General features: G+C 54.7%; 1 protein-coding gene across 2 annotated transcripts in view; it reads right to left on the bottom strand.

Annotated features, from left to right (window-relative positions):
- Positions 1-15,762, bottom strand: part of rusc2 (RUN and SH3 domain containing 2) — a 34,363-nt gene extending 18,601 nt beyond the window's left edge. For both annotated transcript variants that reach the window (XM_031894979.1, XM_031894980.1), the window contains exons 1-2: positions 15,621-15,762; positions 5,801-7,778 (exon numbers count right to left, since the gene is read on the bottom strand). In XM_031894979.1, coding sequence (XP_031750839.1) covers positions 5,801-7,709 — 1,909 coding nt within the window. In that variant the 5' untranslated portion in view covers positions 7,710-7,778; positions 15,621-15,762. The remainder of the gene's footprint in view (positions 1-5,800; positions 7,779-15,620) is intronic.
- Between the last annotated feature and the right edge of the window lie 5,890 nt (positions 15,763-21,652).

Here is a 21,652-nt window from a genome sequence, read left to right as displayed (position 1 = left end):
ATTCATTCCTCATTCTCACTGGGTTTATAGTTATGTGTAACTGTCACTGTGTCTGTCCCTTTCCCTTCCCTGCACTGCTGGTTCTGACTCCTGATACAACTCCCCAATATCCATTCATTCCTCATTCTCACTGGGTTTATAGTTATGTGTAACTGTCACTGTGTCTGTCCCTTTCCCTTCCCTGCACTGCTGGTTCTGACTCCTGATACAACTCCCCAATACCCATTCATTCCTCATTCTCACTGGGTTTATAGTTATGTGTAACTGTCACTGTGTCTGTCCCTTTCCCTTCCCTGCACTGCTGGTTCTGACTCCTGATACAACTCCCCAATACCCATTCATTCCTCATTCTCACTGGGTTTATAGTTATGTGTAACTGTCACTGTGTCTGTCCCTTTCCCTTCCCTGCACTGCTGGTTCTGACTCCTGATACAACTCCCCAATATCCATTCATTCCTCATTCTCACTGGGTTTATAGTTATGTGTAACTGTCACTGTGTCTGTCCCTTTCCCTTCCCTGCACTGCTGGTTCTGACTCCTGATGCAACTCCCCAATATCCATTCATTCCTCATTCTCACTGGGTTTATAGTTATGTGTTACTGTCACTGTGTCTGTCCCTTTCCCTTCCCTGCACTGCTGGTTCTGACTCCTGATACAACTCCCCAATACCCATTCATCCCTCATTCTCACTGGGTTTATAGTTATGTGTAACTGTCACTGTGTCTGTCCCTTTCCCTTCTCTGCACTGCTGGTTCTGACTCCTGATACAACTCCCCAATACCCATTCATTCCTCATTCTCACTGGGTTTATAGTTATGTGTAACTGTCACTGTGTCTGTCCCTTTCCCTTCTCTGCACTGCTGGTTCTGACTCCTGATACAACTCCCCAATACCCATTCATCCCTCATTCTCACTGGGTTTATAGTTATGTGTAACTGTCACTGTGTCTGTCCCTTTCCCTTCCCTGCACTGCTGGTACCGACTCCTGATACAACTCCCCAATACCCATTCATTCCTCATTCTCACTGGGTTTATAGTTATGTGTAACTGTCACTGTGTCTGTCCCTTTCCCTTCCCTGCACTGCTGGTTCTGACTCCTGATACAACTCCCCAATATCCATTCATTCCTCATTCTCACTGGGTTTATAGTTATGTGTAACTGTCACTGTGTCTGTCCCTTGTTATTTATAGATCTTTCCAGTGAATGGGGCGGTTATTGAGGGGTCTGGGGTGGGGTCCCCCCTCTCTCTGTCCCTCACTAGGGAACAACAGCTGCTCAGCAACTCCCCCCCCCTCGGCCCAACACACTATTTATACACGAGACCCCCCCCCCCCCCGCCTGGAATCCCCGTGCCATTGCATTAGTCACACTGTGCGGCCGCCCGTGAAATTCCTCTTTCTATGGAATATGGCCCTGACGACTGTAACTAGGGCTGTGAGCGGCACCCCAGGAAAATAGAATCCCTCACTGCCCTGACTAAATATGTTTGGGATAAAGGGGATATAAACCCAAAAATACTTGACCAGTAAAAGGAAATGGAATTCCAAGCAACATTCCTGTATATTTATATATTAATCAGCCTTGGCTGCTTCCCTACAGCCGCTTCTGCTACATTGTTTCAGTAGTCGGAACTGATTCTCCCTCCTTATTACAGAGAAAAGGGAATCATTTAACCATGAAATAAACCCAATAGGGCTGTTCTGACCCAATAAGGGGTAATTATATCTTAGTTGGGATCAAGTACAGGTACTGTTTTATTATTACAGAGAAAAGGGAATCATTTAACCATTAAATAAACCCAATAGGGCTGTTCTGCCCCAATAAGGGGTAATTATATCTTAGTTGGGATCAAGTACAGGTACTGTTTTATTATTACAGAGAAAAGGGAATCATTTAACCATGAAATAAACCCAATAGGGCTGTTCTGCCCCAATAAGGGGTAATTATATCTTAGTTGGGATCAAGTACAGGTACTGTTTTATTATTACAGAGAAAAGGGAATCATTTAACCATGAAATAAACCCAATAGGGCTGTTCTGCCCCCAATAAGGGGTAATTATATCTTAGTTGGGATCAAGTACAGATACTGTTTTATTATTACAGAGAAAAGGGGATCATTTAACCATTAAATAAACCCAATAGGGCTGTTCTGCCCCAATAAGGGGTAATTATATCTTAGTTGGGATCAAGTACAGGTACTGTTTTATTATTACAGAGAAAAAGGAAATCATTTTTAAAAATGTGAATTATTTGATTAAAATGGAGTCTATGGGAAATGGCCTTTCCGTAAGTTGGAACTTTCTGGATAATGGTTTTCCGGATAAGGGATCCCATACCTGTACTGCGCCCATTGTGCACCCTTGGGTGTATCCAGCTGTACCCACAATTCTCTTTAGTTCTGTTTCGTTGCACACTACTCTATAGCCTGCAGTAAGGGTAACACCCCTTCCATTCCTGGAGGTTACGGGCAGCTGGAAACAGACATACCCAGGGCCACACTGACCATATAGGCACCCAGGAGCCAGTGCCTCGGGCAGCAGCATTACATGGCCACGGTACTCAGGTTCCTATGTAGAAAAAAATTGCTTTTCTGGCCACCACCAGATCTAATACAGCCCAGGAACCCACAGCAACCAATCAGTTGTTTGTTCTCAGGATTCTAACTGCAGTGGACTGGTAAAAGCTGACAGATAATTGGCTTCCTACAACTTCCACATATCCAAAAGTTTCTTTACTGTAAGGGCAGTCAGGTTACGGGGTTCCCTACCCAGAGAGGGGGAATGAGTGATACATTGGGGGTGGGGGGGAAAGGGGATCTCACCATCAGCATAGGAAGGGGTTCCTTACTGTAAGGGCAGTCAGGTTATGGGATTTCCTACCAAGAGAGGGGGAATGAATGATACATTGGGGTTGGGGAGGAAAGAGGATCTCACCATCACCATAGGAAGGGGTTCCTTACTGTAAGGGCAGTCAGGTTATGGGGTTCCCTACCAAGAGAGGGGGAATGAGTGATACATTGGGGGTGGGGAGGAAAGGAGATCTCACCATCAGCATAGGAAGGGGTTCCTTACTGTAAGGGCAGTCAGGTTATGGGATTCCCTACCCAGAGAGGGGGAATGAGTGATACATTGGGGGTGGGGAGGAAAGGGGATCTCACCATCAGCATAGGAAGAGGAAGGGGTTCCTTACTGTAAGGGCAGTCAGGTTATGGGATTCCCTACCAAGAGAGGGGGAATGAATGATACATTGGGGGTGGGGAGGAAAGGGGATGTCACCATCAGTATTGGAAGGGGTTCCTTACTGTAAGGGCAGTCAGGTTATGGGGTTCCCTACCAAGAGAGGGGGAATGAATGATTCGTTGGGGGTGGGGAGGAAAGGAGATTACACCATCAGCATAGGAAGGGGTTCCTTACTGTAAGGGCAGTCAGGTTATGGGATTCCCTACCAAGAGAGGGGGAATGAGTGATACATTGGGGGTGGGGAGGAAAGGGGATCTCACCATCAGCATAGGAAGGGGTTCCTTACTGTAAGGGCAGTCAGGTTATGGGATTCCCTACCAAGAGAGGGGGAATGAGTGATTCATTGGGGGTGGGGAGGAAAGGAGATTACACCATCAGCATAGGAAGGGGTTCCTTACTGTAAGGGCAGTCAGGTTATGGGATTCCCTACCAAGAGAGGGGGAATGAGTGATACATTGGGGGTGGGGAGGAAAGGGGATCTCACCATCAGCATAGGAAGGGGTTCCTTACTGTAAGGGCAGTCAGGTTATGGGATTCCCTACCAAGAGAGGGGGAATGAGTGATTCATTGGGGGTGGGGAGGAAAGGAGATCACACCATCAGCATAGGAAGGGGTTCCTTACTGTAAGGGCAGTCAGGTTATGGGATTCCCTACCCAGAGAGGGGGAATGAGTGATACATTGGGGGTGGGGAGGAAAGGGGATCTCACCATCAGCATAGGAAGGGGTTCCTTACTGTAAGGGCAGTCAGGTTATGGGGTTCCCTACCCAGAGAGGGGGAATGAGTGATACATTGGGGGTGGGGAGGAAAGGAGATCACACCATCAGCATAGGAAGGGGTTCCTTACTGTAAGGGCAGTCAGGTTATGGGGTTCCCTACCAAGTGAGGGGGAATGAGTGATACATTGGGGGTGGGGAGGAAAGGAGATCACACCATCAGCATAGGAAGGGGTTCCTTACTGTAAGGGCAGTCAGGTTATGGGGTTCCCTACCAAGAGAAGGGGAATGAGTGATACATTGGGGGTGGGGAGGAAAGGAGATCTCACCATCAGCATAGGAAGGGGTTCTTTACTGTAAGGGCAGTCAGGTTATGGGATTCCCTACCAATAGAGGGGGAATGAGTGATACATTGGGGGTGGGCAGGAAAGGAGATCTCACCATCAGCATAGGAAGGGGTTCTTTACTGTAAGGGCAGTCAGGTTATGGGATTCCCTACCAAGAGAGGGGGAATGAGTGATACATTGGGGTGGGGAGGAAAGGGGATCTCACCATCAGCATAGGAAGAGGAAGGGGTTCCTTACTGTAAGGGCAGTCAGGTTATGGGGTTCCCTACCAAGAGAGGGGGAATGAGTGATACATTGGGGTGGGAAGGAAAGGGGGTCTCCCCATCAGCATAGGAAGGGGCTCCTTACTGTAAGGGCAGTCAGGTTATGGGGTTCCCTACCCAGAGAGGGGGAATGAGTGATACATTGGGGGTGGGGAGGAAAGGAGATCTCACCATCAGCATAGGAAGGGGTTCCTTACTGTAAGGGCAGTCAGTTTATGGGATTCCCTACCAAGAGAGGGGGAATGAGTGATACATTGGGGGTGGGGAGGAAAGGGGATCTCACCATCAGCATAGGAAGGGGTTCCTTACTGTAAGGGCAGTCAGGTTATGGGATTCCCTACCAAGAGAGGGGGAATGAGGGATTCATTGGGGGTGGGGAGGAAAGAGGATCTCACCATCAGCATAGGAAGGGGTTCCTTACTGTAAGGGCAGTCAGGTTATGGGATTCCCTACCAAGAGAGGGGGAATGAGGGATTCATTGGGGGTGGGGAGGAAAGAGGATCTCACTATCAGCATAGGAAGGGGTTCCTTATTGTAAGGGCAGTCAGGTTATGGGGTTCCCTACCCAGAGAGGGGGAATGAGTGATACATTGGGGGTGGGGAGGAAAGGGGATCTCACCATCAGCATAGGAAGGGGTTCCTTACTGTAAGGGCAGTCAGGTTATGGGATTCCCTACCCAGAGAGGGGGAATGAGTGATACATTGGGGGTGGGGAGGAAAGGGGATCTCACCATCAGCATAGGAAGGGGTTCCTTACTGTAAGGGCAGTCAGGTTATGGGGATTCCCTACCAAGAGAGGGGGAATGAGTGATACATTGGGGGTGGGGAGGAAAGGGGATCTCACCATCAGCATAGGAAGGGGTTCCTTACTGTAAGGGCAGTCAGGTTATGGGGTTCCCTACCCAGAGAGGGGGAATGAGTGATACATTGGGGGTGGGGAGGAAAGGGGATCTCACCATCAGCATAGGAAGGGGTTCCTTACTGTAAGGGCAGTCAGGTTATGGGGTTCCCTACCCAGAGAGGGGGAATGAGTGATTCATTGGGGGTGGGGAGGAAAGGGGATCTCACTATCAGCATAGGAAGGGGTTTCTTACTGTAAGGGCAGTCAGGTTATGGGGTTCCCTACCAAGAGAGGGGGAATTAGTGATTCATTGGGGGTGGGGAGGAAAGGGGATCTCACCATCAGCATAGGAAGGGGGTCTTTACATGTAACACTAAGCTTTTAGTAACTCACCATCTCCCTTGGCTCTGAGGTCCAACTGGAGGAAGCTCAGACCGGATCCACCAGGTTCCATCCCATCGCAGAGCAAATCCTCGTCGGCGTCTATATCACAAAGCCCCGATGTTTGGAGGGCCGCGCCCATTTGGTTGGAGTTTGTGGCTTTGGCCTCCCTGGTGTCCCCTGTGCACCCCTCACAGGTCCGGCTCCTACAGTGCAAGAAGGACATGGGTGGGAGGCTGTGGCTACGGAATTCTCCATGCTCTGTAATCCCATTGCCGTCACGGTGGAACTCCGGAATAGGGGAAAATTCCAAAGAGGAATCCCCGCTGGTTCTGAGAGGTGGGCTGGTGCCATTCTTCTTCCTGCTCTTGGCCAACTCCAGAAAGGACGTGACCCTCTTGGGGGATGAACTCTGGGCTTGGCCAACTTGCCCCTCGCTGAGTTTAACTGGGCAACTTAACATACGCTCCAGTGACCCCAGACGTGTACTCGGGCTCTTGTCCAGGCTACGGTCATAACTGCGTGAGCGCTGACGCCCAGTAGTAAAGTTTGGAGGTGATACGTTGACGTAGACCTGCCCCTCAATGATGTCCGACTTGGAACGTTCTATGGGCCCTTTAGGCTCAACTGTATCTAGATTTGTATCCGGTTGTTGGAAGAGGAAATATTCTGTTGGCTGCACTGGGCTGCCCTTAGTCTGTTCATCCGAACAACTAGTGATGGAGGATCCCGCTGGGCTTGGAGAGGACTGAGAAGACAAATCACACGTAACCAGCTTGTAGTAATTCTGGGTGGCCACCACTAGCCGCGCTTGGCTCTGAAAGCAAGAGGTCAGCTCTGAGTTTTCCCCAGGACACTGCCTCAAGTCGCAGTTTAAATGGTAGGAGTTGCAGTTGGCGTCCAGAACCGGAGAAGATGGGTGGTGGTGGAACCCGCATTGCTTTCCAGAGCATTCGTGGAGGTGCGAGTCACATGACATTTTGGATTCCGCGGGGGATGTTTGCAGGTCAAGATAAAAAGCTCCTGTGTCTGGGTGGCTGCAGAACGAGGAGTCACAGGAGAGGCTTCCAGAGTTGAGGTTGGACCTGGGTTGTCCGTTCATCTTGTTGTACAGGGTGCTGAAGTTCACCAGAATTCCATCGGAACTGTTGCACGAAGAGTCGCTCACGTAACTCACCTGCTGGTCCATTTCTGACTGACTGGAAGCGCTGTAGCACCTGCAGTGCCTCAGGGTGTCGGAACCGTTGCAACTACATTCTCGGCTCTGCAGGAGGTCTTGGTTTCCCAAAACCGAGCTCTGGTTCCAGTCCAGAGTGTAGGCAGGGACCGTATGCTGGTTCCATACATGTTCTTCAGTGATGAATTCAGATGGACCTTGGTTGCCGTTGCTGCCTTTCTGAAGGTCATCGGGGGAGGTCTTCTCCTCTTGTCCATCCACCAGCCCTGACCTACCAGTAAGAATCCAAGGCTTCACAATGGGAGCCGCGTCGTGGAGGTGGAAGGGCGGCAGGGCTGGTTCCTTGAACTGGAAGCAAGACTTGGGGACACTGGATGCATTATGAAGGTGGAATGATGTCTCACCCCCACTCACTATAAGGTCCTCCTCTTCCTCCTCACTGGGAAGAAACGGGTTGTGCCGTTTTCTGGCGCTAGGACCTTGCCAGTCCTCCTCCTTCTTGCTTCGCGTCTCATTACCAGAAGGTTCTGGAGCCTGAATCAAGCTGCTGTACACCAAGGAGTCGGCTTGGGAGAGGTCCCTCTCGGGGAGGGAGGTGGTTCTGGTGAGGCCGAGGTCATTCTGCCCGTAGGAGTGTGATCTCTTAGAGGTTGGGCAGCGCTGTCTATCTGGGACTTGGCAATGCACCAGGGGTATGTGATGCACAATCAGGGTTTCTCCAGCAAGCTTGGGTGGGCTAGCCATCGTCGGGGGCTTCTTCAGGACATAGGTAAATCAGCAAGAGACGAACAGGGGGTCCTTACTGCGTCCCACCTGCGGAGGGAGAAGAGGGGTGGACAGGTGAGATATTAAGCAGTGCAACAAACTCTGCAGTGATTGGACAACCCAAACCCAGCACTTTATTAGACATCCCTTGCGCTCTCAGATACAAGCAAACCCCTCACTTTCACCCAGACCCAGTTCCCTTCAGCACCGTCTGTCTTGCCCCCCCCCCCCCCCCCCCAAGTGGTGGATCAGTTACTTCCAGGAGTAAATTGTAAAGTGATCCCTACTCACACAGCAGGAAGCACCCAGTAACCCACTGCCGCCGCCCAGTCCCCCCCGGAGCCCAGCGAGTACCCCGAGTACATGAGTCCCAGTGTGTGACAGCCAGGACATGAGGAGACAGAATGAGACTCCCGGCCCAGAATAGATCCTGTAACAAGAGCCCAATCTCAGGCCCAGCACAATGCTGAGTGCCACACGCATTCCATTCATAGCCCCTAACTGCCAGCCTGCGTCGCGTGTCATCCACACACTGACTGTCAGCCACTTCCGTCAGGGCTGGGAGTTCAATTCCCATAAGTACAGATACAGAACCCACAGTGACCCGGCGGTACAGATACAGAACCCACGGTGACCCGGCGGTACAGATACAGAGCCCACAGTGACCCGGCGGTACAGATACAGAGCCCACAGTGACCCGGCGGTACAGATACAGAGCCCACAGTGACCCGGCGGTACAGATACAGAGCCCACAGTGACCCGGCGGTACAGATACAGAGCCCACGGTGACCCGGCGGTACAGATACAGAGCCCACAGTGACCCGGCGGTACAGATACAGAGCCCACAGTGACCCGGCGGTACAGATACAGAGCCCACAGTGACCCGGCGGTACAGATACAGAGCCCACGGTGACCCGGCGGTACAGATACAGAGCCCACGGTGACCCGGCGGTACAGATACAGAGCCCACAGTGACCCGGCGGTACAGATACAGAGCCCACAGTGACCCGGCGGTACAGATACAGAGCCCACAGTGACCCGGCGGTACAGATACAGAACCCACGGTGACCCGGCGGTACAGATACAGAGCCCACAGTGACCCGGCGGTACAGATACAGAGCCCACGGTGACCGCGGCCCGGTACCGGTACAGATACAGAGCCCACGGTGACCCGGCGGTACAGATACAGAGCCCACGGTGACCCGGCGGTACAGATACAGAGCCCACGGTGACCCGGCGGTACAGATACAGAGCCCACAGTGACCCGGCGGTACAGATACAGAGCCCACAGTGACCCGGCGGTACAGATACAGAGCCCACAGTGACCCGGCGGTACAGATACAGAGCCCACAGTGACCCGGCGGTACAGATACAGAGCCCACAGTGACCCGGCGGTACAGATACAGAACCCACGGTGACCCGGCGGTACAGATACAGAGCCCACGGTGACCCGGCGGTACAGATACAGAGCCCACGGTGACCCGGCGGTACAGATACAGAGCCCACGGTGACCCGGCGGTACAGATACAGAGCCCACGGTGACCCGGCGGTACAGATACAGAGCCCACGGTGACCCGGCGGTACAGATACAGAGCCCACGGTGACCCGGCGGTACAGATACAGAGCCCACGGTGACCCGGCGGTACAGATACAGAGCCCACGGTGACCCGGCGGTACAGATACAGAGCCCACAGTGACCCGGCGGTACAGATACAGAGCCCACAGTGACCCGGCGGTACAGATACAGAGCCCACAGTGACCCGGCGGTACAGATACAGAGCCCACAGTGACCCGGCGGTACAGATACAGACCCCACAGTGACCCGGCGGTACAGATACAGACCCCACAGTGACCCGGCGGTACAGATACAGAGCCCACATCATGAGGGATAAGGGCCTAGGGATGGATATGGGGGATAAGGGCCTAGGGATGGATATGGGGGATAAGGGCCTAGGGATGGATATGGTGGATACGAGCCTAGGGATGGATATGGTGGATAAGGGCCTAGGGATGGATATGGTGGATACGGGCCTAGGGATGGATATGGGGGATAAGGGCCTAAGGATGGATATGGGGGATACGGGCCTAGGGATGGATATGGTGGATAAGGGCCTAGGGATGGATATGGGGGATAAGGGCCTAGGGATGGATATGGGGGATACGGGCCTAGGGATGGATATGAGGGATAAGGGCCTAGGGATGGATATGAGGGATAAGGGCCTAGGGATGGATATGGGGGATAAGGGCCTAGGGATGGATATGGGGGATAAGGGCCTAGGGATGGATATGGGGGATACGGGCCTAGGGATGGATATGGGGGATACGGGCCTAGGGATGGATATGGGGGATACGGGCCTAGGGATGGATATGGGGGATACGGGCCTAGGGATGGATATGGGGGATAAGGGCCTAGGGATGGATATGGGGGATAAGGGCCTAGGGATGGATATGGGGGATACGGGCCTAGGGATGGATATGGGGGATAAGGGCCTAGGGATGGATATGGGGGATACGGGCCTAGGGATGGATATGGGGGATAAGGGCCTAGGGATGGATATGGGGGATACGGGCCTAGGGATGGATATGGGGGATAAGGGCCTAGGGATGGATATGGGGGATACGGGCCTAGGGATGGATATGGGGGATACGGGCCTAGGGATGGATATGGGGGATACGGGCCTAGGGATGGATATGAGGGATACGGGCCTAGGGATGGATATGGGGGATACGGGCCTAGGGATGGATATGGGGGATACGGGCCTAGGGATGGATATGGGGGATACGGGCCTAGGGATGGATATGGGGGATAAGGGCCTAGGGATGGATATGGGGGATACGGGCCTAGGGATGGATATGGGGGATAAGGGCCTAGGGATGGATATGGGGGATACGGGCCTAGGGATGGATATGGGGGATAAGGGCCTAGGGATGGATATGGGGGATACGGGCCTAGGGATGGATATGGGGGATACGGGGCCTAGGGATGGATATGGGGGATACGGGCCCTAGGGATGGATATGAGGGATACGGGCCTAGGGATGGATATGGGGGATACGGGCCTAGGGATGGATATGGGGGATACGGGCCTAGGGATGGATATGGGGGATACGGGCCTAGGGATGGATATGGGGGATAAGGGCCTAGGGATGGATATGGGGGATACGGGCCTAGGGATGGATATGGGGGATACGGGCCTAGGGATGGATATGGGGGATACGGGCCTAGGGATGGATATGGGGATAAGGGCCTAGGGTGGATATGGGGATAAGGGCCTAGGGATGGATATGGGGGATAAGGGCCTAGGGATGGATATGGGGGAACGGGCCTAGGGATGGATATGAGGGATAAGGGCCTAGGGATGGATATGAGGGATAAGGGCCTAGGGATGGATATGGGGGATAAGGGCCTAGGGATGGATATGGGGGATAAGGGCCTAGGGATGGATATGGGGGATACGGGCCTAGGGATGGATATGGGGATACGGGCCTAGGGATGGATATGGGGGATACGGGCCTAGGGATGATATGGGGGATACGGGCCTAGGGATGGATATGGTGGATACGGGCCTAGGATGGATATGGGGGATAAGGGCCTAGGGATGGATATGGGGGATACGGGCCTAGGGATGGATATGGGGGATAAGGGCCTAGGGATGGATATGGGGGATACGGGCCTAGGATGGATATGGGGATACGGGCCTAGGGATGGATATGGGGGGATACGGGCCTAGGGATGGATATGAGGGATACGGGCCTAGGGATGGATATGGGGGATACGGGCCTAGGGATGGATATGGGGGATACGGGCCTAGGGATGGATATGGGGGATACGGGCCTAGGGATGGATATGGGGGATAAGGGCCTAGGGATGGATATGGGGGATACGGGCCTAGGGATGGATATGGGGGATACGGGCCTAGGGATGGATATGGGGGATACGGGCCTAGGGATGGATATGGGGGATAAGGGCCTAGGGATGGATATGGGGGATAAGGGCCTAGGGATGGATATGGGGATACGGGCCTAGGGATGGATATGGGGGATACGGGCCTAGGATGGATATGGGGGATACGGGCCTAGGGATGGATATGGGGGATACGGGCCTAGGGATGGATATGGGGGATACGGGCCTAGGGATGGATATGGGGGATACGGGCCTAGGGATGGATATGGGGGATGATGGATCTCAGGGCGGGAGATGATACTCGACCCGATCCCGTTGCACAGTAAATAGGTGAGTGGATCCGGCACAGAGTGGATCCGGTACAGAGTGGATCCGGCACAGAGAGGCTGCGGTGACGCCCCCCCCCCCCTCACTGGGGATTGAGTTACAGAGGAATCTGCCTCAGTATCCGTGCGTGACCCCCCGGCACAATGTGCCTCTGTGTGGGGCTGAGCCCCCCGCCTGTATATACAGGATTACACACCGGCACAGGCAGCACCGGGAGATATCACTGCATTTACTGTATCGGGGGGATTACAGTGGGTGGGGATTCTGGAAAATGACACAGTGACAGTAACATGGAAACAAGGAATCCCAGCATCCTCAGCAACTGGCCCCCTGGCTACGGATACTGGGAGCCCCTGGCAACTACATGAACAGGTTCATCCTGCCCTGTGTGGGGAATAGGCAAATAGAAACCAGTACAAATACACACACAGACACACACACAGACACACACCAGCAATGTGACACTGGGATACACACACACAGACACACACCAGCAATGTGACACTGGGATACACACACACCAGCAATTAGACACTGGGATACACACACACATAGACAGTAATGTGACACTGGGATACACACACACGTGCAACACAACCTCCCACTACAGACATTGATACACACACAGCCCTACACACTGATACACACACACACGACTGTATCTTCTAGGAACAAACACAGCGGCATTGCTGAATAACCTGTCAGCTAAACAGAAATACCCCCCCCCCCCCCAGGCCTGCTGGTACACACACACTCACACTTATATAAGCACAAAAACACACTGTACACACAACAAATATACAAATTACAAAATACAGACATCCTTATACACTGACACAGCTACACACTGACACAGCTACACACTGACACAGCTACACACTGACACAGCTACACACTGACAGAGCTACACACTGACAGCTACACACTGACAGCTACACACTGACACAGCTACACACTGACAGCTACACACTGACACAGCTACACACTGACACAGCTACACACTGACACAGCTACACACTGACAGCTACACACTGACACAGCTACACACTGACACAGCTACACACTGACAGCTACACACTGACAGCTACACACTGACACAGCTACACACTGACAGCTACACACTGACACAGCTACACACTGACACAGCTACACACTGACACAGCTACACACTGACACAGCTACACACTGACACAGCTACACACTGACAGAGCTACACACTGACAGCTACACACTGACAGCTACACACTGACACAGCTACACACTGACACAGCTACACACTGACAGAGCTACACACTGACAGCTACACACTGACAGCTACACACTGACACAGCTACACACTGACAGCTACACACTGACAGCTACACACTGACACAGCTACACACTGACAGCTACACACTGACAGCTACACACTGACACAGCTACACACTGACACAGCTATACACTGACAGCTACACACTGACAGCTACACACTGACACAGCTACACACTGACAGAGCTACACACTGACAGCTACACACTGACAGCCACACACTGACACAGCTACACACTGACAGCTACACACTGACACAGCTACACACTGACAGCTACACACTGACACAGCTACACACTGACACAGCTACACACTGACACAGCTACACACTGACAGAGCTACACACTGACAGCTACACACTGACAGCTACACACTGACACAGCTACACACTGACACAGCTACACACTGACACAGCTACACACTGACACAGCTACACACTGACAGAGCTACACACTGACAGCTACACACTGACACAGCTACACACTGACACAGCTACACACTGACAGCTACACACTGACACAGCTACACACTGACAGCTACACACTGACAGCTACACACTGACAGCTACACACTGACACAGCTACACACTGACACAGCTACACACTGACAGCTACACACTGACACAGCTACACACTGACAGCTACACACTGACAGCTACACACTGACAGCTACACACTGACACAGCTACACACTGACACAGCTACACACTGACAGCTACACACTGACAGCTACCACTGACAGCTACACACTGACAGCTACACACTGACAGCTACACACTGACACAGCTACACACTGACACAGCTACACACTGACAGCTACACACTGACACAGCTACACACTGACACAGCTACACACTGACAGCTACACACTGACAGCTACACACTGACACAGCTACACACTGACGGCTACACACTGACAGCTACACACTGACACAGCTACACACTGACACAGCTACACACTGACACAGCTACACACTGACAGCTTACACACTGACACAGCTACACACTGACAGCTACACACTGACACAGCTACACATTGACACAGCTACACACTGACAGCTACACACTGACAGCTACACACTGACACAGCTACACACTGACAGCTACACACTGACACAGCTACACACTGACACAGCTACACACTGACACAGCTACACACTGACACAGCTACACACTGACACAGCTACACACTGACAGCTTACACACTGACACAGCTACACACTGACAGCTACACACTGACAGCTACACACTGACACATCTACCACACTGACACAGCTACACACTGACACAGCTACACACTGACAGCTACACACTGACACAGCTACACACTGACACAGCTACACACTGACACAGCTACACACTGACAGCTACACACTGACACAGCTACACACTGACACAGCTACACACTGACAGCTACACACTGACACAGCTACACACTGACACAGCTACACACTGACAGCTACACACTGACACAGCTACACACTGACAGCTACACACTGACAGTTACACACAAATAAACATTCCCTGGGCAACAAACATACACAGCATCACAGTGAGGCACATATACAGATGCACATACACACAGTGACACAAACCCAGACACACAAACACACAGTCCCATATAAACACACAGGCTGAGAGTGCCCCACTCATATCAGGAGCGACACATTGTGACACACAGCAATGAGCACAATCAGCCATAAGGCCAATGTCCCCTGTATACTGATACACACACTGATACACACACTGATACACACACTGATACACACACACACACTGATACACACACTGATACACACACACACTGATACACACACACACACTGATACACACACTGATACACACACACACTGACACATACACACACCGATACACACTGATACACACACACACACTGATACACACACACACACTGATACACACTGATACACACACTGATACACACACACTGATACACACACCGATACACACTGATACACACACACACTGACACATACACACACACACACACTGATACACACACTGATACACACACACACACACACACTGACACACACACACACTGATACACACACACTGACACACACACACTGATACACACACACTGACACACACACACTGATACACACACACTGATACACACACATACACACACACACTGATACACACACATATATACAAATATACACACACAGATAAAGGGAGACAGTCACATATGTAAAAAGAGACACACACACACACTGACACACACATGTATGTACCCCCCCCCCCCCGCCCATTCCCATCCCCACAGCCTTTATGTACCTGACAGCTGAGCCCGAACCATTGATGCCCCCCCCCCCCCCAGTCTCACCTTCCACTCCGGGTACCGCGGCTCCTCCCTGGCACCGTCTCCCTATCCCTGTGCCCATCACATTCCCTGGCACCGTCTCCCCATCCCACCCCTGTGCCAGTGCAGCGGCCTGACGTCAGCACTCCCGGAGCCCACAGCGGCAGGGACCAGGGGGCGGGGCTAGGCGCAGCCCAAGCGGGGGAGGGCGGGGCTACACAGGCTGGGAACCAGAGGGAGGGCGGGGCCACACAGGCTGGGTACCAGAGGGAGGGCGGGGCCACACAGGCTGGGTACCAGAGGGAGGGCGGGGCCACACAGGCTGGGTAACAGGGAGGGCGGGGCTACACAGGCTGGGGACCAGAGGGAGGGCGGGGCCACACAGGCTGGGTAACAGGGAGGGCGGGGCTACACAGGCTGGGTACCAGAGGGGGCGGGGCTACACAGGCTGGGTACCAGAGGGAGGGCGGGGCTAGGCGCAGCCCAAGTGGGGAAAGGAGGGGGGGTGCAGGGAGGGAGGGGAGAGCGCAGAGAATGGAGAGAGGCCTGAGCAGTATCGGGGTAGGAGCCCGGCCAGGCCTGTTAATGGCACATCCATTACTGAAGCGCAGATAAAGCCTAATTCCCCTTGTTATGTATCCGGCGCAGTGTCCGGTTGCGCCTCCCCCCGGGGCGGGGCTTGGGTAGCGCTGACTGCGCCTTCTCTGCGCCCCGAACATCACCGGGTCCGAAAGGGACACAAATGGCGCCTTAGCGCTTATGTACTAATGCTGCAAATTGTCTCTTTCCCACAATTCCCTCTTTTATACCTAAAAAAGCCCAATTGCTATTCTCCCCCACAGTGACCTGCAGTGCCAGGGGCTCCGTTATCCGGCTGTGCCCTCAGCACCTCCAGCTACTGACATTATTATTATTAGTAATAGGGCCAGGACACACGGAGCTACTCAGTAGCAGCTACTAAACCCCAGAAACCCCCCCCCCCGCCATACTCAGTACTGAGAATTCCCTGCTAATCACACATAGGGGCAATTAGTAGCTGCTACTAAGTCGCTCCGTGTGGCTTCCCCTTTAGTCGGAGTAGTGGATACAGTGTATCGCCCACGCACAGCGCTGCAATATGATTGGCTGGGACATTCCCTCCTATCAATGGCACCTGATCTGGCTCTAAACTATAAGGGCTGTGCTTGGGGGGGTAAGTTGGGGGGCATTATGGGACAAGCAAGAAAGTTGCTCCAATCTCCAGTTCTGCCCTACCAGGGGGCAATAAGGGTGAATGGTGGAGCTGTATCCATATTGCCCTGTTACCCCCTGCTGCCCGCTGTAGGGGCATCACTGAGGGCACCGTGCCACCCACATCAGTGCGAGCCCAGTAGGGACTGAGCCCCAAGCCTTTACTGATGCCAAATTCTAAGCTCTGGGTGTTACTGGGGGGCCTGGGCAATGGGGTCTGTATTGTATTGTAATTATGGGACCCCCAGAGCCGCCTATGGTACAGCTTCCAAATGGGGGTCACTGACCCCGGCAGCCAAACCCTATTGCTCTGTGAGGCTCCAGTTTTATTGTTATTGTTACTTTTTATTCCTTATCTTTCTATTTAGGTGCTCCTTTATTCATATGCCTGTCCCCATTTTAAACCACTGCCTGGTTACTAGGTTGAATAGAACCCTAGCAACCATATAGCTGCTGAAAGTCCAACCCAGAGTGGCCAAACAAAAATGCTAAATAATAAAAAGTAAAGACCAACTGCAAATACCACATTAATGGCCCCGCACTCGGGGTAAATTCCCTATTAATGATGCTCCCTGTCGGGCTCAGGGGGGTAATTAGGAGACTCCCATTAACCAGATTATCTGGGAATTAACCAGCTCCTGCCTGGATCCATAGCCGCCAGAAAGTGATCCTTAATCCAAAACTCTGATCCCATTAAATTCCTCCCAATCCCCCCCGGCTGTGTTATCCCTTCCCTGGGGCCCCACTCACTCACTCACTCACTCGCTCACTCACTCACTCGCTCAAACACACACTCGCTCACTCACTCGCTCAAACACACACTCGCTCAATCACTCACGCACCTGCCCACTCACTCGCTCACTCACTCGCTCACTCACTCGCTCAAACACTCACCCACTCACCCGCCCACTCACTCGCTCGCTCACTCACTCGGTCACTTGCTCACTCACTCGCTCAATCACTCACCCACCCACTCACCCACTCACTCGCTCACTCGCTTGCTCACTCACTCGCTCACTCACTCGGTCACTTGCTCACTCACTCGCTCAATCACTCACCCGCCCACTCACTCACCCACTTGCTCGCTCATTCACTCGCTCACTCACCCACTCACTCGCTCACTCGCTTGCTCACTCACTCACTCACTCACTCGCTCACTCACTCATCCACTCACCCACTCACTCACCCACTCGCTCGCTCGCTCACTCACTCGCTCACCCACTCACTCACTCACCCACCCACTCACTCACTCACCCACTCACCCACCCACTCACCCACTCACCCACCCACTCACTCACCCACCCACTCACTCACTCACTCACCCACTCACCCACCCACTCACCCAATCACTCACCCACTCACCCACCCACTCACCCACTCACTCACCCACCCACTCACTCACCCACCCACTCACTCACCCACTCACTCACCCACCCACTCACTCACCCACTCGCTCACTCGCTGGGGCCATAGATACACATGGGGCTCATCCACTCAATAACGTCTCCCTTCCCACTGATCTTATTGGACCGGAACCAGGGGGGGGTGCGGTACTGGAAAGTCTTACTGCTCCGGGAATTCCCGGCTTGGGAGGAACACGGAAAGAAACATTAAGATTTTATTATATTTTGCCAATAGTTACGTTTCTCCCCAAATGTGACTCTATAATTCCAGTAACTCTTTCCCTCCTGGATTATTGCAACCTTCTCCCTATTTGCCCCCGGGCCCCCAATCCCTCGGCTCCCTGTGCTTTTCTCAATTCTGAATGCTGCCCCTTATCTGCCCTACTCTGGGGCAGAATCAAAGGGATTATTTTTTTAATTGAAGCCTCTTTCTACTTGTTGATAATAGGGTTGTGGCGTTGCCACCGGTTGTCTTGGGTAATAGCGGTTGGCAGGCAAAAGGGGCTGGATGTCGGTGGAAGGGAGGTGGGGCAGGAATGGGGAGGCGGGGCAAGTACAGGGGGTGGGGCAAGGACGGGGGGGGGGGCTGGGGGAGTGAGTAAGGACCAGTAATACTATTTTACCAGCCAGGGTGGCACAATACCAAACAGGCGGCAGCCCTAGATGACAGAGCCCTCTGCCCAGGTGACCAATAGTTTAGTGTTTGGGGCCCTATGATTCCTGATGCAGCCTGGGAGTAAATTAACCTACAGACTTCTCTGTGTATCACAAAGGGGCCACAACCAGCAGCAACTCCCCCTCACACAATTGCCCCCAGTGAGTGGAAAGTGACTTTGCTGCCCACTACTCCCTGCCCTGCCCGCTATTCCACTCCCTGCCCGCAACTCCCTGCCAGCAACTCCCTGCCCTGCCCGCTACTCCCTGTCCTGCCCGCTATTCCACTCCCTGCCCGCTACTCCCTGCCCTGCCCGCTACTCCCTGTCCTGCCCGCTATTCCACTCCCTGCCCGCTACTCCCTGCCCTGCCCGCTACTCCCTGCCCTGCCCGCTATTCCACTCCCTGCCCGCTACTCCCTGCCAGCAACTTCCTGCCCGCTACTCCCTGCCAGCAACTCCCTGCCCGCTACTCCCTGCCAGCAACTCCCTGCCCGCTACTCCCTGCCAGTAACTCCCTGCCCGCTACTCCCTGCCCTGCCCGATACTCCCTGCCCTGGCCTCTACTCCCTGCCCGCTACTCCCTGCCCTGGCCTCTACTCCCTGCCCTGCCCGCTACTCCCTGCCCTGGCCTCTACTCCCTGCCCGCTACTCCCTGCCCTGGCCTCTACTCCCTGCCCTGCCCGCTACTCCCTGCCCTGCCCGCTACTCCCTGCCCTGCCCGCTACTCCCTGTCCTGCCCGCTACTCCCTGCCCTGCTCGCTACTCCCTGCCCTGCCCGCTACTCCCTGTCCTGCCCGCTACTCCCTGCCCTGCTCGCTACTCCCTGTCCTGCCCGCTACTCCCTGCCCTGCCCGCTACTCCCTGTCCTGCCCGCTACTCCCTGCCCTGCTCGCTACTCCCTGTCCTGCCCGCTACTCCCTGCCCTGCTCGCTACTCCCTGTCCTGCCCGCTACTCCCTGCCCTGCTCGCTACTCCCTGTCCTGCCCGCTACTCCCTGTCCTGCCCGCTACTCCCTGCCCTGGCCTCTACTCCCTGCCCTGCCCGCTACTCCCTGCCCTGCCCGCTACTCCCTGCCCTGGCCTCTACTCCCTGCCCTGCCCGCTACTCCCTGCCCTGGCCTCTACTCCCTGCCCTGCCCGCTACTCCCTGCCCTGCCCGCTACTCCCTGTCCTGCCCGCTACTCCCTGCCCTGCTCGCTACTTCCTGTCCTGCCCACTACTCCCTGCCCTGGCCTCTACTCCCTGCCCTGCCCGCTACTCCCCTGCCCTGGCCTCTACTCCCTGCCCTGCCCGCTACTCCCTGCCCTGGCCTCTACTCCCTGCCCTGCCCGCTACTCCCTGCCCTGGCCTCTACTCCCTGCCCTGCCCGCTACTCCCTGCCCTGCCCGCTACTCCCTGTCCTGCCCGCTACTCCCTGCCCTGCCCGCTACTCCCTGTCCTGCCCGCTACTCCCTGCCCTGCTTGCTACTCCCTGTCCTGCCCGCTACTCCCTGCCCTGCTTGCTACTCCCTGTCCTGCCCGCTACTCCCTGTCCTGCCCGCTACTCCCTGCCCTGCCCGCTACTCCCTGTCCTGCCCGCTACTCCCTGCCCTGCTTGCTACTCCCTGTCCTGCCCGCTACTCCCTGCCCTGCCCGCTACTCCCTGTCCTGCCCGCTACTCCCTGCCCTGCTTGCTACTCCCTGTCCTGCCCGCTACTCCCTGTCCTGCCCGCTACTCCCTGCCCTGCCCGCTACTCCCTGTCCTGCCCGCTACTCCCTGCCCTGCTTGCTACTCCCTGTCCTGCCCGCTACTCCCTGTCCTGCCCGCTACTCCCTGCCCACTACTCCCTGCCCTGCCCACTACTCCCTGCCTGCTACTCCCTGCCACGCTACTCCCTGCCAGCAACTCCCTGTCCACTACTCCCTTCCTGCTACTCCCTGCCCGCTACTCCCTGCCCACTACTTTCTTCCTGCTACTCCCTTCCCTTCCTGCTACTCCCTGCCCACTACTCCCTGCCCGCTACTCCCTGCCCTGCCCGATACTCCCTGTCCTGCCTGCTACTCCCTGCCAGCAACTCCCTGCCCACTACTCCCTGCCCGCTACTCCCTGCCCGCTACTCCCTGCCCACTACTCCCTGCCCGCTACTCCCTGCCTGCTACTCCTTGCCCACTACTCCCTGCCCACTACTCCCTGCCCGCTACTCCCTGCCAGCAACTCCCTGCCCACTACTCCCTGCCCGCTACTCCCTGCCTGCTACTCCTTGCCCACTACTCCCTGCCCACTACTCCCTGCCCGCTACTCCCTGCCCACTACTCCCTGCCCGCTACTCCCTGCCAGCAACTCCCTGCCCACTACTCCCTGCCAGCTACTCCCTGCCCACTACTCCCTGCTCGCTACTTCCTGCCCACTACTCCCTGCCCGCTACTCCCTGCCCACTACTCTCTGCCCACTACCCCCTGCCCACTACTCCCTGCCCGCTACTCCCTGCCCACTACTCCCTGCCCACTACTCCCTGCCCGCTACTCCCTGCCAGCAACTCCCTGCCCACTACTCCCTGCCAGCTACTCCCTGCCCACTACTCCCTGCTCGTTACTCCCTGCCCACTACTCCCTGCCTGCTACTCCCTGCCCACTACTCCCTGCCCGCTACTCCCTGCCCACTACTCCCTGCCCACTACTCCTGCCCGCTACTCCCTGCCAGCAACTCCCTGCCAGCTACTCCCTGCCTGCTACTCCCTGCCCGCTACTCCCTGCCCACTACTCCCTGCCAGCTACTCCCTGCCCACTAC

This window comes from Xenopus tropicalis, chromosome 1 (assembly GCF_000004195.4).
Source record: "Xenopus tropicalis strain Nigerian chromosome 1, UCB_Xtro_10.0, whole genome shotgun sequence".
NCBI lineage: Eukaryota > Metazoa > Chordata > Amphibia > Anura > Pipidae > Xenopus > Xenopus tropicalis.
This window is presented reverse-complemented; position numbering and strand designations above follow the sequence as displayed.